General features: G+C 31.4%; 1 protein-coding gene across 2 annotated transcripts in view; it reads left to right on the top strand.

Annotated features, from left to right (window-relative positions):
* LOC134712077 (mitochondrial ribonuclease P catalytic subunit-like) overlaps positions 1 to 13,579 on the top strand; it is a 15,408-nt gene extending 1,829 nt beyond the window's left edge. For both annotated transcript variants that reach the window (XM_063573226.1, XM_063573227.1), the window contains exons 2-7: positions 3,640 to 4,642; positions 7,269 to 7,310; positions 7,647 to 7,902; positions 10,491 to 10,603; positions 11,976 to 12,168; positions 13,317 to 13,579. In XM_063573226.1, the coding sequence (XP_063429296.1) occupies positions 3,702 to 4,642; positions 7,269 to 7,310; positions 7,647 to 7,902; positions 10,491 to 10,603; positions 11,976 to 12,168; positions 13,317 to 13,454 (1,683 nt within the window). In that variant the 5' untranslated portion in view covers positions 3,640 to 3,701 and the 3' untranslated portion in view covers positions 13,455 to 13,579. The remainder of the gene's footprint in view (positions 1 to 3,639; positions 4,643 to 7,268; positions 7,311 to 7,646; positions 7,903 to 10,490; positions 10,604 to 11,975; positions 12,169 to 13,316) is intronic.
* The last annotated feature ends 4,400 nt before the right edge of the window (positions 13,580 to 17,979 follow it).

Below are 17,979 nucleotides of genomic sequence, written 5' to 3'. Positions count from 1 at the left end.
TTATTTGGAAAACAAAAGGTCCTGGAATGGAGTATTTTTTTATCAACAGCATTGTCCTATATTTGTTATAAATTAAGTTGAATTCTTTGATTCGCTGTTTTACGTCACTCATGCCTGCTAACAAATTAAAAACTATACCAGTCCTATACGCCTTATTTTTAGTCCAGATTTTTAGTATTCGTATTGTTATCTTAGAAAGTCTTACTGATTAAAATACTACAATAGGTAACAATTTGACAATTTAGTAGTGTCAACCCTGTGATTATGACCCGTGTCTATAGCATATTAATCCTGCATACACTGTTTGGTGGTGCCCCTGTCAGATGCGGAACGTACAGATAAAGTAATAAGTAACATGTGATTATACTATTGGTATCGGTATCGGACTCGACCCGGAACTACTTAATTATTGGCAATATTAATTTCGTGGAAAACAAAAGGGCCTGGAGTGGTGTAATTTTTAATCTACACCTTTGTACTATATAAGTTGTATATAAAGTTGAATTCTTTGATTCGTCGTTTTCACGTGATGACGGCTGACAAATTTGACCTCGTAATTTTAGTATTACAGATATCAATCAAGTTAATCAAAATCAATCATATTATGTACTTTGTTTGACCTATTTTTAATTTACTGTACATTATGATTGAAAATTATATTGTAATTATTCTGCTCATTTTGGGCGCCGTGATTGGCAAATAAAATATTTGTTTGTTTGTTTGTTTGTTTATGTACACTTGTGATTTTGATTTTGATTTTGGGTAGATTTTTTCTTGCTTGATGAATATTGTATCCTTTAAATTATGCTATATTAAAGTCTGAATATGTATTAAGTGGGCTCGCAGGTTTAAATAATTTTTAGCTCACCTGGCTCATAGGGCCAAGTGAGCTTTTCTCATCACTTGGCATCCTTTGTCGTCGTCGTTGTTAACTTTTACAAAAATCTTCTCCTCTGAAACTACTGGGCTAAATTTAACCATCTTGGCAACAATCATCATTGGGGTATCTAATTTCAAAAATGTGTCCAGTGACCTTGCCAACCAACCAAGATGGACGCCATGCCTAAAAATAGATCATAGGGTAAAATGTAGATTTTGGCTTTTAACTCTGAAACTTAACCAAAGCATTTAGAGCAATCTGCCATGGGGTAAATTTTCAGATGAATCAGACAACACGTTGTTGGGTTACTGCCCCAGGCTGAATTGGTAATTTTAAGGAAATTTTGCTGGTTTTGGTTATTATCTTGAATATTATTACAGATAGAGATAAAACTGTAAACAGCAATAATGTTCAGCAAAGTAAGATCTACAAATAAGTCAACATGCCAAAATGGTCAGTTTTGGACACTTTTTAAACACTTTCATTTGATTCAATTAATTTATTTGAAAGATTTTAACTGTTTCAGTCATTGATAACGCTCCAATTTAATCTCAAATATGAAGAATCTACCAAAGATGCCAAAAAATGTCACTTTTCAGATGGTTTTTATCAAATACGAAAGTGGCTGCATCTGTGTTCATCCTCAACCTTTATATATATGTTATGTAAAATCATCAAATACAACTTACATTTCAATATGAAGAATGAACACAAATGTGGCCACTTTCATTTCAGGAAACCATCTAAAATTTAACTAAAATGCTATAATTGTGAAGATTTCAGTAATTAAGCGTGACTTTAAGTCACTTAATAATGCCAATACCAAATAAACGTGCATGTTATTGTTAAAAACAACCCATAAGTATGTTAAAGAAGCATTCTATTTTCCAATAGATAACTTAAGGTCATAAGAAACCTCAAATCAAAAAAAATAATGCATATGTTTATTTATAACTCAATGGATAGTTTTTATTATAAAACTTATGTACAAATACTTTGTTCTGAAGAAAATTCTTTAACTTATTCATATTTAGAAGAAGTTTACTTTATTTTAATTGCTTCCTGGAAACAGGTGACAATCGTTAAACTTTGGCTTCAAAACACGAACTTTAATTACCTGCCATATTTTCACAACAACACTGTCCGATTGAAATAAAAAATGAGGACTATACGAAACTTACATGAAAAAAATTATAAATTCGTGCACAGAAGACTAAGTTTATGATGTTTGTATACATTGGTTCAAGAATTGAAAGAACAACATTTTTCACCGGTCACTCGTTTCTTATGACTTTAAAGTTTACATTTTGACAATTTTGTAAAACTACTTTATTTTGGGGCCAAATAGAGGTCTTACCGGACCTAGTCCTTTTTGTAATCTTTTACAAAAATCTTCTCCTCTGAAACACTGCGCCAAATTAAACCAAACTTAGCCACAATCATTATTAGGGTATCTAGTTTAAAAATGTGTGAGGTGACCAAGCCAACTTACCAAGATGGCCACCATTGCTAAAAATAGAATGTAGGGGTAAAAAGTAGATTTTGGCTTATAACTCTGAAACCAAAGCATTTAGAGCAAATCTGACCCAGGGTTAAGTTTGTTTGAAAGACATTGATTTATGAGTACTATGTAAGTTTTATATCTATTGAGATGTTGGTTTTTAAGATTGATTTATCAACAAGCTGTAATTAGATTGCTTAATTGGATTGAATTGAATTTATTTCCCCTCACTAGTTACTTATTTTGATCAAACTGATGATCATACACTTTTTGGTCATTTAATTAGATTAATTTCTTTTCCATTACATGTACTAATTTAATATAATAGGGTAATACTGAAAATGTCAATGTAGCGAGAAATTCCCGCACCCTGAGGCGTCCTTCAGCTGGCCCCTAAACAAATATATACTAGTTCAGTGATAATGAACGCCATACTAATTTCCAAATTGTACACAAGAAACTCAAATAAAATAATACAAAGAGGCTCCTGACTTGGGACAGGCGCAAAAATGCTTTGTGAGATCTCAACCCGCCCCTATCATGCCTATACCTCTAGCCAATGAAGAAAAGTAAACACATAACAATAGGCACATTAAAATTCAGTTCAAGAGAAGTCCCAGTCTAATGTCAGAAGATGAAACCAAAGAAAATAAAGAAAATGACAATAATACATAAATAACAACAGACTACTAGCAGTTAACTGACTCCAGACTTCAATTAAACTGACTGAAAGATTATGATTTCATCATATGAACATCAGGCACAATCCTTCCCGTTAGGGGTTTAGTATCATACTATCATAACATATATGAGAAGAACACAACCCGTGTCATGCCAACAACTGGTTTTTGAATAAATGTGTTTAGTTCAGATGCAAAGACCATATAAATGAATCAATACTAACGCCAAAATATGCAATCTTTAATGACAACAGTATCGTAACTATATCCCTTCTTAAAAAGTCTATTCAAAGGTTTTGTTAGTTTCTGAGGTGAATACTGACACCTTTGTGCTTTATAAAGAATATTTCCATAAAAAAATGGATGTGAAATACTTAAACGTATAAGAAGTCTGCATGTTGACATATATTTACGAATGATGTTCTTATTAAGTACATATATCTGAAACTAGATAAACATTTGATGCAAAATATATGTTACATTAATTACATGACATAACATCTTATCGACCATACATTGTTTAACATGTTATTCAAATTACGATTTCATGAATAACAGTCTCAACATTTATTTTTTAGAAAGATGGACTTGATCGTTATGGAATAGAAAAGATTTCTTTTGATACAGATACTCAGTCATAATGACATTTCGGCAATTGATCAAGCTATCCTGGAGATGCGGTGCTACTTTGACAAGATCACACTTCCATTCTTCTAAGAATATTTGTCTTTATAACAAACCAACATATAGTAAAATAAGATATTATTATAGTAGTATCAAAGTTCAACAATGTAGACAATTAAACACAAAAAGCCATTCTTTTAAAAAAGAGACTGAAAATGTTGAAGAAATTGGTATAGACAAATGGGATGGATTTGGAACAGTTTTAAAGGAGTTTCATTTAGCTGTTATCGAGTCAAACACTCAGTTCACTGTTCAGTATTTTGAAGATCTGGAATCAAGAGTGAAAGAGGAAAATCATCATAAATCTAAACTATTTGACAATATTGTTATGATAGCACTGGAAGAAGATAAAAATTTAGATGGAGCTAATATATTTTTAGAGTATTTGTCCCAGAAAGGAAGAAAACTTGGAATTATTCCAAGAGTTGAGTACATAGAGTTGTTAGGGAAAACTAACAGTAATCATGAGAATGATGACCTAATTTACTCACATTTCAAGGAATGTGAAGGTTATCTAGATATTTTAGACAGGAGGTTGTTACAAAAATTAATTGCTGCTTTTTCAACAACGACACAATGGAAGAAAGGACTGGAATTTGTAAACAAGGTTGATTCTTTTAAAGGTTTACCATTCTCATTTTATATCCCTATTTTAAAGGCTGCTTTGAACAATCAAGATTTAGAGTGCTTCATTTCTACCTTTGACAAAGGATACAATGACAGACCTTCACACGACCCACATGAAAGCATTATTCAAGAAATTCTGGAGGAAACTATAGATGTATGTAAAAAGTATCCAGAAGGTCCAACATTTGACTATCTCCTCAACATGCTTCAAAAGTATTATATATTTCCAAATGAAGACACAGCTAATGACATTCAAAACTACTTGGAAAAGTTAGTATTTTTAACTGTTAGATTTTTTTGTATGCCAAAACTCAAAAAGCTCTCATCTAAAATTTTACTGGTACAATCTGGCATTCTAATTTCTACTTGTTGTTCTTATGTTAGGTCATTACACCACTGTCCCAAGCTACATGTAGAGGTTGAGAGTTCAAAAGAACTATTAACCACTCTACATGTACTTTTTTGTGTGTATTTCCAAAACCAGTAGCTTATTGACCAATTGGTGACAATGGTTGCTGTCACCTTTTTTTTTTTCTTTCTTTCTTTTTTTACTAGTCATTGTAATAATAAATCAAGTTTTATCATTAAAGTTGTTTACAGTTTGCAGTGAAGTAGCCTTATACATGTTATATGAATACATATAACAAATAGGTTTTGCTTATTCTTAAAGGTCATGCAGAAACCTGTAATTGTTCACATATTTGTCCTTAGGTCATTAGTTGATAGTTGTCTCAGTGATAGTCATACAACAGCTTCTAATTTATTATCAAAAATAAACAAACATGTATGTAAATGCAAGTTATCAGCTTGTATCTTAAAAACCATATTATATGGTTAAAGTCTGACAGGCGGAAATTTTTCAGAAAACCAAACTTATAAAAGTGACAAGCAAAAAAAAAGCCATCAAACATCCATAATCTTATAGTCTAGAAATTAAGCAATGTCCTCACTCATTTTCATGTTATTTCAATTTTATAAAATTTTCTTTTTACCAAATAGTGGGACAAAACAGTTTTTTAAAATGTGCAATTGCAATCTTCAAGTAATATAAAAATCTAAAAGTAATTCATTGGAAGGACTAAATGCAACTCAATTTGGAATAAATACTTGTGTGCTCCTCTCTAAGGCCAAATAAAAATGTATGTGTGGTTCCAGTAACCCTACCTTCCCTACTTTTTTGTCTTAAAAATGGCCTACCCTAATGATTTTATTGTCATTTTTCATTAAGCACTGTTAAAGACAGAATGTTGCTTCCATAGACTCAATATATAAAAAAAAAATAAAAAAATCCCTACCTAACTACCAGACTTTTTAGCTCACCTGTCCCGAAGGGACAAGTGAGCTTATGCCATCACTTGGCGTACGTCGTCGTCCGTCGTCTGTCGTCTGTCGTCGTCGTAAACTATTTCAAGAATCTTCTCCTCTGAAACTACTGGGCCAAATACTTTCAAACTTTAACTGAATGTTCCTTAGGGTATCTAATTTATAAATTGTATCCGAAGTTTTGATCTATCAACAAACATGGTCGCCATTGCTAAAAATAGAACATAGGGGTCAAATGCAGTTTTTGGCTTATAACTCAAAAACCAAAGCATTTAGAGCAAATCTGACATGGGGTAATATTGTTTATCAGGTCAAGATCTATCTGCCCTAAAATTTTCAGATGAATCAGACAACCCGTTGTTGGGATGCTGCCCCTGAATTGGTAATTTTAAGGAAATTTTGCTGTTTTTGGTTATTATCCTGAATATTATTATAGATAGAGATAAACTGTAAACAGGAATAATGTTCAGCAAAGTAAGATTTACAAATAAGTCAACATGACGGAAATGGTCAGTTGACCCCTTTAGGAGTTATTGCCCTTTATAGTCAATTTTTAACCATTTTTCGTAAATCTTAGTAATCTTTTACAAAAATCTTCTCCTCTGAAACTACTGGGCCAAATACTTCCAAACTTTAACTGAATGTTCCTTAGGGTATCTAGTTTGTAAATTGTATCCGAAGTTATGATCTATCAACAAACATGGTCGCCATTGCTAAAAATAGAACAAAGGGGTCAAATGCCGTTTTTGGCTTATAACTCAAAAACCAAAGCATTAAGAGCAAATCTGACGTTGGGTAAAATTGTTTATCAGGATCTATCTGCCCTGAAATTTTCAGATGAATCAGACAACCTGTTGTTGGGTTGCTGCCCCTGAATTGATAATTTTAAGGAAATTTTGCTGTTTTTGTTTATTATCTTGAATATAATTATAGATAGAAATAAACTGTAAACAGCAATAATGTTCAGCAAAGTAAGATCTTCAATTAAGTCAATTTGACCAAAATTGTCAATTGACCCCTTAAGGAGTTATTGCCCTTTAAATACTTTTTTCACAATTTGTTCATCATCACTGTTGACTTACTTTAAAAAATCTTCTCCTTTGAAACTGCTGTATCAATTTCAGCCAAACTTAGGCTAAATGAGTTTCAGAGTATCTAGTATAAATTTTATATTTTATTTCCTTGTATGTCAAGAAACATAGCTCCTATGGCTAAAATAGAACATAGGAGAAAATGATTATTTTTTTTGGCTTTTGAAGAAAATAGGACGATCCAAAAAACATTTAAATAAATTGAAAAGCCAAAATAATCATTGATGGGAGATTTAACCAAAAGAATTAAGGTGAGCGATTCAGGCTCTTGAGAGCCTCTTGTTTTCAGATGTAACTGGAACCACACATACTATTTTATTTGGCCTAAGGCAATTGATACAAAAGTGATCCTTCATGTATGTTGATTTTTCATTGAGATAAAACACAAGGCAATGTTGGTGTGCACTCTCAAAATATGCAATAATGCACACATATTTTGACAATATATCTCCATGTAGTTTATTTCTTGTTTTGTTTTTCAGGGTTTATGGTTGTGAAGTAAAGAAAACTGTTATTAATTACAAGTATGCACATATTCTCTTAGTAATTGGAGATTTAACTATTTTATTCCATTCTACAAACTGATTAACTTGATTAAAAAATTTTTTTTTGGTCAACATGAAATAAGTAAATACAGAATGAATCAAATTACATGTATATATACTTTTTAAAAGAAATTTACCACTTTGAGTGAATTGAGTGCTATAAAACTTTTTATGAAGATTTGATTAGACAAAAGTTTTTTAATGATTTAAATAAATGTATGATTAAACAATAGTTTTATTCACAGAAAAGTAAAAGTTATATAGACTTTTAAAGTTTGAATTAAAGTTCCAAAAATTTATTTCATTTGTTTACAGGGGAGAGTGTAAAAGTTGTATGAGAAAAATGGAACATGCTGAATTAACAAAAGAAGAATTTCAGGAATTAAGAAGTGTATTTCTTGATCGTACCTTGTATGAGGGTGACACCTTTTATTGGACATCACCAGAAGAGTTGAAGACATTCCTAAGTTTTCTCGAAAAGAATGGTCCATTTGATATAGTGATAGATAATCTGAATTTGGTATTTTCTCAAGTCACAAGGCCTAACCAACATGGAAGTTCATTTCAGAAGGTTAATTTACTCAACATACTTAAATCTGTACTTTATGCTAGTGTCTTACATAGATCAATACATATAACATACAGGTGTCAAGGTATATTTGTTCCACCTAACAGAAGTTCCTCTGGAAACTTTGTTATAAACAATGTCATATAAATACCTATTCATGTTGGAAAAAATATTCTATACCATGTATTCCGTTAGGAGCATTTACTGTTATATTTATCCCAGTGGAAATAATATTCCAGAATAATGTTTCTTTAGGAACTTATATTATGAAGAAACTTCTATTCTATTACACTGTCATGACTAAATTCAGAAATAATTGTAAGGTTTTCATTAATGCAAATTATATAGTAGACAACTTTCGAGTTTGTTGCAAATCCCTCAAAAACTTTAGTTTTAGTGAACATCTTTCATGTGTTTAGGGGTGTCGTCACTTCCGTTCTTTTGTTGAGCAATTGGTGGAAAAAATGATAATGCTATATTGCACACAAAATTCAGCAAATTAAATTCTTATAATTGATACTAAGCACTGCTATCGTAAGGGAATTGTGATTAGGTACCTACGGAACAAATACTATTTCTAGTTTATCCTGCACAATGACGGTCACTATGACGCTTGATGAACGTTAATAGTGCAGGGATACAGGCAATCCCCTCTATCTGGTAAATCACGTCATAAAGGCGCGCATAATTGTCGAGTTTTTTTTGGTGACAGATTAACTTGAAAGAGGTCTATTCAATGAGTATCTAATTATAAGAACAAACATTCTGATATATGATACTTATTATACCTATATGGAGATTTTATGTAAAAAATGCAATAATTAAGCTCTCTTTTTTGTCCATTTAAAAAATATAACAATAATAAATGTATGCAATAATTTCTGAATTTACTGTAATTAGGCAAAGTTTCTTAAGCTTTTGTACCTCTTATAAATTCTTTCCTGGAAAACTTTGAACAGTCTTACATCTTATGATATTCAGTGGTTGATTTGAATCGCATAATCACATTTACTATTTTTGGCTTCAATCACTTCAGTCCTTATTTTAAGGTCTATATGCATGTAGCTTACTGTGGTGATGTTAATAATATTTATATATTATGATTTAATTAAAAAAAATATTTGCCTCTTGATCAACAGTCATGAAATATTCTCGGAACATTAAGAAATGATGAAGTATACAGTAAATTCAGAAATCATATTGAGTGCATTTAAAATTATTGCAATTTTGTCATTTTACTCTAAAATGCAATTTTAAGTTTTTGCGATATTGAGAAAAATCAGGTTTAATTCATATAAAAAATTTCCTTTAAACGCAAGTTAAAATTATTGCAATTAAAACCCTGTCGCAGTTTTCACAAGAATAAAAAAATTGGAATACTTTCTGAACTTACAGATGTTTGCGACTTTTAAGTTTGGGATCAATATGTTTTTTTAAAAAAGCAACATATAGTTGAAAAATGTTTTGTATATCAGTTTTTGGGCAAAATTAAAAGCATCCTTTTTTCTTATTTGAGGTTTATAACACAAACAAAGCAGTTTAGTTTAAGCAAGACAAACTTGTAAAGACTATAATCATGATTAATTTTAAAACAGTAAATGTATTTAGCCAGCAAGTTTAACATTTATGCTTACCAATTTAAGATAGAAAAACATATTCCACACAGTTCAGCATTTACAGTAATTAAATTGATCAAACATTTCAATACGTAAATTCAGAAATCTTAATTGATCAAACATTTCAATACCGTAAATTCAGAAATCATGCAAGGTTTTTATTCATGCGTATAATGCAACTGGGTGTGAATCACAATAATGAGAACTCACATTCTTATGTCTGATACATACATCTGTATGCAGTTTTATCTGAAATGACAAAAATTAATCTCACATTTTGGGTTCATTCTCTAAAATTCCCTATAATAAACCCACATGCAAAAATTTCTGAATTTACAGTAGATAGTTAAATTATATAATAACTTTTGCTTCCAGTGATTTGGATGGATAAATAAAAAAAAAGAATGCCTTTGATGATCATATATCCTACAATGAAATGAATAGTGATCTTTGTGTACTCTTTTGTTGTTTTCAATTCATCCATCTTTTTACAAGTTTCTAATTGAAAAACATGACCCTGACCTATAAACTAAAGGGTGGTAAACTTTGTTTATACTGCTACATGTATTACTTAAGTAGATATAAGACGATGTGGTGAGTGCCAAAGAGACAACTCTCCATCTAAGTCACAATTTGTAAAAGTAAGGTCAAAGTATGGCCTTCAACACAGAGCAATGGCTCGCACCAAACAGCAAGCTATAAAGTTAAGTGAATGGAATTCAATGAAACTTCTAGAAAATTTTCAGTATCTTAAAAATAAAAACAAAATTAAGCACATTCTGTTTATTTAAAGACATGAGATCTAAATTGGTTTAATGGGGTTTCACGTAGCTAAACATGGAAATAGCCTTTTAAGTGTGTGGTAGTTTGGTTCTCAGTTTTCTAAGTCCTTACATAGTTTTCTTGTCAAAAGGAAAAGATAAAAAAACTTACTCATAAAAAGAAATGTTTTAAAACTTATTGATTTTTTTGCAGTGTCAAGAGGTTGTGGATTATTTGGCAAACAAAGGAAAGAGAGTATTAGTTGTAACAAGAAAAACTTTCCCTAGAGAATACAGAAATGCAAACACATTTAAAGTTGATAGAAGGTAAATTCTGTTTATTTTTTAACAGGAGGGGACAGTGACAACACCTCCCTGGACATGCTATGGCTAGCACTTGTCCCTTTTGTATAAACATAATAAAATGGTTACCATTTTATCCTCCAATACAGGTTTCTATCAGTAGGCCTAATTCCCAACCCCCACATTTTCTTTATTCAAAAAATTCTTTTGAGTATTATTGGGGATTTATAATTTTCTTAAAAATTTGCAAATTTTAGGGAAAACAATTGGTTGCTTATATAGGGAATCACTGAAGCGTGACAGGAGCAGTCAGTCAGTCAGTGGGCCCCCACTTATGAAAGTACTGTAGTTGAAGAGTTGCCAACGTCAATTGTAGATTTGACAGTTGCAAATTAAGAAATAATTCTTTCTTGCCATGCTCTATGCTCATTTTAACATGGGTAGGCATTATATTTGTTAATATCTTAATACCGAGCGTTAGCGAGGTATTAAATGTTTACAAATATAATGCCTACCCATGTTAAAATGAGCATAGAGCATGGCATGATAGAATTATTTCGATTCTAATAGGAATATTTTGAACGTCGCCATTTTGATTGATGAACAAAAACGTTATAGTAAAATCATCAGTTTATTGATAAAAAAAAAGAACAGAAAAATTGTAACTTACTTTTAGAATGTTTTTATTTAATTTCCTAGCGAGCAACACCAACAAAAATGTCCATTTGGATGTCTGGTGTTGTTTAAAAATTCATCTGACGTTGCAATTTCAATTGTGACGTCAATCACGTGCAGCCCATGTTCTATTCGTATTAGAACATGGCTTTGTACCCAAAGCTAAAGAAGCACGTCATATTAGAATGCAGTTTACTGGCTATGCGTAGCAGAGACAGTAAAACGGAGATTTGCGATCGTCAAATCAAAATTGACGGTGGCAACTTTTAACTACAGTACTGTTATTCCTATTCTAATGCATTACAAAAAGAAAAAATACGATAAAACTTGAAAAATGTCTAATTTGACAAATAGAAAAAAATCCGCCAAACTTCATGAATGATTTTGATAAAATATGTCATGGCTAAACATGACTTCATACAAATGGAAACTTATAAAATGGAGGTTATTACGTTACCCGTACGCTTCAAATTCTGATAAAATAACATAAAAACGACGAATTTGAGGTAGGTGTTTTTTTTCCCCGTAATATAGGTGTAATTGAACATTTGTTGATTCAATCAATTCAAAATGGAGGGTCCCTCCTTAGCTACGTCTGGTCAACTGTGGATTTGACGGCAACTTTTAGCCAATGAAAAAACTTTTACATCCAAATAGCATTACAATATATATTATTTGGTATTTTGTTTAGATGTTATTCCTGTATATTCTTTTTTTGCAGTACACATGACGACTCTTACATGTTATTTGGTGCATTGTTCAGTGGTTATTCCTGTATGTTTATGTCCAAAGATTATTTTCGTGACAGTAAGCATAGACTAGGAACCAAACATGGAGAGATTTTCCAAAAATGGCAGAGATCTAGGCAGGTTAGCTTGCTAACAAAAGCATACAGTGATCACTTTACTGTTCTGGTATGTATTTAAAAAAGTTAAAATATAAAGAATTAGTAGGATACAGAAAAAATATTTAGATAGCAAAGAACTATAATTAACATAGTTCATATCTCTCTGTTGTAAACATTATGTTATCAAACACCACTAACTGACCATTGGACATTGTTTTTACCAATGAATGTCAGTCATTCTGCAATATTCATTTTTTTTAGCACAGATTTATAATTAACATAGTTTATATCTCTCTGTTGTAAACACCATGTCTCAAACACCACTAACTGACCATTGCACACTGTTTTTACCAATGTCCATCATTCTGTTAGGTAGTTTTTACAAACATTTTCTTTATATCTGCAGATATAGATCTGAGTTTTAGTAGGTACATTTGTGTATGAATTTAACTGCAGAGTTGGTGTTAAATGATGAATGAGTTATGATATGACTGACTTTTCACAGATTCAATGCTATTTGTACCTATCCAGACTTTAATGGAAATCCTTCACAAAAAATATATTAAACAATGAGGCTGCTGGTAGAGCAATTGATTTTTCTTGGAAAAAGTCTTTTTAATGAGTAGTTATTAGCAAAATCTATTGAATGATCTATACAATGTATATTTTAACTTTAAAATATTCCCAAATAAGGCCATGCATGCCTATCATTATCCTTTGCATTTAATTCCTATGCTCTAATGCTTTTAATCATACATATCACACATTCTAGTGTCACAACAAAGAATTCATATAAACAATTGATCACCATATCCCGAGAACAGTATAATTTTTATGTTCCTACCATGACACAAAACAATATATTCACATTTTGAATATGGTTCCTATCCCTGAAGAAGGAGTAGAAAACAACTTGGTTATTATTTTTCTTACTTGATTATAGGAGAAGTGGGTTCCTACTTTTGAAAAGTGTACCAATACATGTACATATACTTTGTTCATAAATATGGACATGTTTAGAAATTATATTGCTGAAATGAGAGTGCAATCTTTATGTAATTCCTTTAAAAAATGCCCCTAAGGTTGATGGTTTTCGCTAGGCTACCTCCACCAATAAAAATTGGCTGCCACGAAATAGCCCAAATTTGGTGCTAAAAAGTGGTGTTTAAACAATCAATTCAAAAGATTCTTCAGAAGTTATTTATTTTTTTTTAGTGGCCAAGGACCTATGATCCACGAGCACAGATGACAGACGATGGTGCTTTACACATACCTTTTAGAAGTGAATATGACAGGAGGACATCTTATGAAACTCCAACAACTTTCCTGTGTGCAAAATTTAATATTAAATAAATCAGTTTAATATAGATATATTTTGTATGATTGGCGTTTTACACATACCATATACTATATAAGGAAAATGACAAGAAACTTTTCTGTATGCAAAATTTAAAATTGATTAAATTAGTTCTTGTATATATAGTATTTTCATATAATTCATTTCATTTCTACAGGCAGCATATTTAGATAATTCTAACTGTTTTAAGCCCAAACATTCTAACCTATAGTATCATCTTTACAAACTAAGAAGCTTCTAGATGTAGGATTAACTTAATGAAATAGAAAATTTTGTTTTGTATTTTCGTTTAATTTTTTAAGGTTATCTAATTTATATGTATGTCTTTTATTCTAATGGAAATTAGTTTACTCTGGCAGGTTAAAAGGAGACATTTTTCTTCTGAGGGAGACTTCTATTATATATATAAAAAAAAAAAGAATAAAGGGAATCCATTCATGAAACAGTCTGAAAACGCACATCAAAAATGAACACACACAAACGGCAAAGGAATAGTGCTTTTATTGCTGTTCTTCATCTCAAAGTCAAAGTGAGGCCTTCAACATGGAGCAAAAAATCAAACTCTTATCATGTTTTAATTACTATGAGATTATGGTGGATGAGAGCTTGCTTATTATGTACAAATGAACAATGTAGCTAGAAATAAAATTAAGAATGGAATTTAACTGAAATTAGAAAAATCACATGTAAGATCATAAATTAAACTATACTTTTATTTCAGAAATAATAGGCTTTTTATCCCCTTGTGTCTTTCACTGGAAAATCATCAGTTTTACACAACCTGTCTGTTATCCTGCATTTTAAAAGATCAAATCCTCTTCAGGATCATTATTCTCCAGAATAGTTTAGAAATAGTTCATGTTCAGTAGGTACTTCCCTTACATCAGAATGGAGGTTGACCATGAAATATTTTAATTTCCACAAAATTTCATGCAGTCTAGCATTAAACTTCTTCACCAAACTGCTCAACATGTTGATCACATTGTGATGGAATTCATTGACAGATATTACTAGCTACAGTACCTTGGAACTAAATAAAATATAAAGAGCTGTTAACATCAGTTAATATGTTTGTGCTTTTTTCATATTACAGACCTATTTTATGATGTATGAGTTGAATTGTGTACAATCCCCTAGGATCATAGTAATGCAACCTTATAAGACTGGTAACCTTTGAATTGGGGTTCAAAATGCAAAGTCATTGAGAAGTACAGCGGAACAAAAAAAATCAGTTGGAAAGTCTTAACAATCAGATTGAAAAAAAAACAGAAAAAAAATCTAACCATAACACAGACGAAAAGTGACATGGTATTTACATATCCACATAAGATATGTTGAACATATACCCCTACATCCTGGATTGATGTTTAAGAACTTTAGTGACTGAATTGAAAGGAATCAAAGAAGTTGAATACCAGTATTTAAATCTGGGCTTTTTTCTAGTGATTTATTTGATGTTGTCTCATACACGAACATCCTTCATTAATGGATTTTAATGCATATTATTTCATACACTGTGGATTCATTATAATTTGTTGGACCCCAATTTTCTTGGGTTTCGTGAGTACAGGTGAACCAGGAATTCAAATGTTCAACAAATATCAATAGGCTTTGTATACAGAGATTAACAAAGCCACTAAATCAAATATCCATGAATATGCAAGTTTTCAGCAATCCATGAAAATTTATGAATCCACAGTACCGGTAGATATATTCAACCATCTTTTAGAAATTGCAAAGAAAGATAGTTGTACAGGGCCAACATTATAATAATCAATATAGTATTTCTCTTAAAATCCAATGGACTTTTTTACCCACATGCACATCTAATTTTGTATACATAGAATTTACAATGTACGTATGACAATGCAGGGCCAATAATTTCTAAGACTCTCGTTAGAATCATTGGACTTGAACATCCCACTTGCATACACATTTACTGGTATACATTAGAATCCAACACTATACCAAGTTTCATGTAGATACCATGTAAAAGGAGTTATTACCAGGTCTGTGCTGGACATTGCAATATTATAAAGGGGGGTCACAAGTTTCCAAGCTCCTTAACCATGACTGAGGGTCTGGATTCCATGGAAATGAGATGTGCCAATGATAAAACAATTGCATACCAAATTTCATTAGCGTTGCACCAGTGGTAATCTGATCTTATCATAAAATAATATATTGTTTACACTAGTAATTGAAACAGAATACCTTTGTCTTGCTTTATTCCTCGCTGGAGACAAGACAAATGTGGATGCAAACATCCTGCATATTATGACTTAATAAACTTATCATGATATATGAGACGCATACCACACATCTCAATGAGACAGTTTAGATAAAATGATTTTCTCTTATGTTGTGCTGTTATACTACTGACCAAGGTTAGGGGAAGGTTTAGCCTCTCAAACATGTTTAACCTTGCCTCTTCCTTTATGCTTCTGTCACATCTAAGAATTCTGATATTCTGTGGTTTTTGTTAGTTCAAGTGTGTCAAATTCGTTTCCTTCTTGGAACAGTTTCACATATTTCATGTTTTGGTATTTTTATGTTTTTTTCTCAGAAGGTCATACGCTGAACTACAATTGCTGGATATTATTGTTATCGTCATTGGTACTCCAGTGGAAAGTTGTCTCATTGGCAATTATACTAAATCTCCTATGTTTCAAAACAAATCCCTCATTATCATAAAAATTTTTGCTCCTCCTCCTAAATGCCAATTTTTGAGAAAGAGGTAGCAAACATTGAGCACGGTACCATAAATCCAGTTTATGTTTAAAATGGTTTGATACAAGATTAACTTTTTGCATTTTTATTTGGATAAATCAGACAAAATCAACCATGGTGTAACAGGATGGCATCGATATCTATTTTTGGAAAAAAAGCAAACTAAGAATCTAATTATTCCCAATTTTAATATTAAACCTATAGTTCAAATCAACCACAGTTATATAATTTACAATTCAAAACCACAGTATTAATAACAGATCAGCCAGTATAAATAATCTCATAAAATATGTATAACAAAAATAATAATGGATTTAAACAGGATGCAATAGCATCATATTTGCAAGTAAAAAGATTCATTGTAACAGTTCTAATAATTGATCCACTAGAGGCTTAAAAAAAACCTGATTCACTAACTCAAAGCATGTACTGTGAATACATTTATTTTTGTGGGTATCAATTTTCGTGGATTGAGTAAAACTAGAATTTTCCTGGATATTTGATCTCGTGGTTTTGACAAACTCTGCATACAAAGCCTATTGAAAAATTGTAATCAGTTGAACGTTTGAATTTGTTGTTCACCTGTTCCCACTATACCCAGGAAAATTGGTATCCAAAGAATACGAATGAATCCACAGTATTATAACTTAATGTACCTAACTGGCATCATTAGCTGACTTATTTTTATTATTTAGGAACATCCTTTCACATTAGTTGCATGAAAAATATTGACTCCAATGTAAAAAGTCACTTAACTACATATAGTAACAAATGCCAGCATAACAATTTGTTTAAGAAATTTGATTTATCTGAAAGATTTTTTTGTTGTTGTCCAAAATGGTTAAATTACTAATATCAAAATCCCTTTATTCTCTATAAACAAATTGAAAGATAAAAAATAGTAAAAATGAGAATTTACTCCTGGAACATTTGGAACAATATTTTTTGGTCTTTTTTTAACAGAAACATTTTCAAACCTATGGAAAGACAGATAATAACATGTTATGATAAGTATACAAATCAATCACAGAACATACAATATGGCAACAGAAACTAACAAACATATCACCATCAGAATCAGACTTATACTTTAAGTATCAAACAGGCGTAACAGGCTTTTATAGGATATTTCATTGCTGAACTTATAATTTCAATAAAACTCAGAGGCGGATTAAGAGTGGGGGCCTGCCCCCCCCCCCCCCCCCCCCTATTTTTGGAACAATTTGGTTGATTATAAAGGGAATCACCGAATCAGGCCCCCTCTTAGCCAGTCAGTGAGCACTGAGCCCCCACTTATGAAAATTTCTGGATGTCATTGAAACTATAACATAGCAAGTCCTAACTGACATTGCTAGACCCTCATAAGTAGTCAAGGTGGTTAAATTCCCCTACTTCCCTCTTTTTATATATAGCAAATTGATATTCAATTTGAAGTTTACAACTACTGTGTAACAAATGAAAATAAATTAATAAGTTTAAATGATTTTTATAATGTCTGATACTTATATAATGAACTGACTAATTATTATGGCACCCTCAACGGAGTTGGGGTGTCGTATTATTATTCTTCGTTTCTTTTTATTTTTTTTATTTTTATTTTTCTTCCACACTTTTTTGTCTACTCTGGATCTCAGAATTGGAAGAACCCAAGTTGATGGAACTATACCATAATGTTAACCACCATGTGAAGATTTGCAATTGAGGGTTGGCACTTCCAAGATGGCTGCCGTTTCCATGGAAACAGCAAAAATCCGAAAATATTCAAAGTGTTCCAAACTGGATGAAACTTCA

Source organism: Mytilus trossulus, chromosome 3 (genome assembly GCF_036588685.1).
Source record: "Mytilus trossulus isolate FHL-02 chromosome 3, PNRI_Mtr1.1.1.hap1, whole genome shotgun sequence".
Taxonomy (NCBI): Eukaryota; Metazoa; Mollusca; class Bivalvia; order Mytilida; family Mytilidae; genus Mytilus; species Mytilus trossulus.
This window is presented reverse-complemented; position numbering and strand designations above follow the sequence as displayed.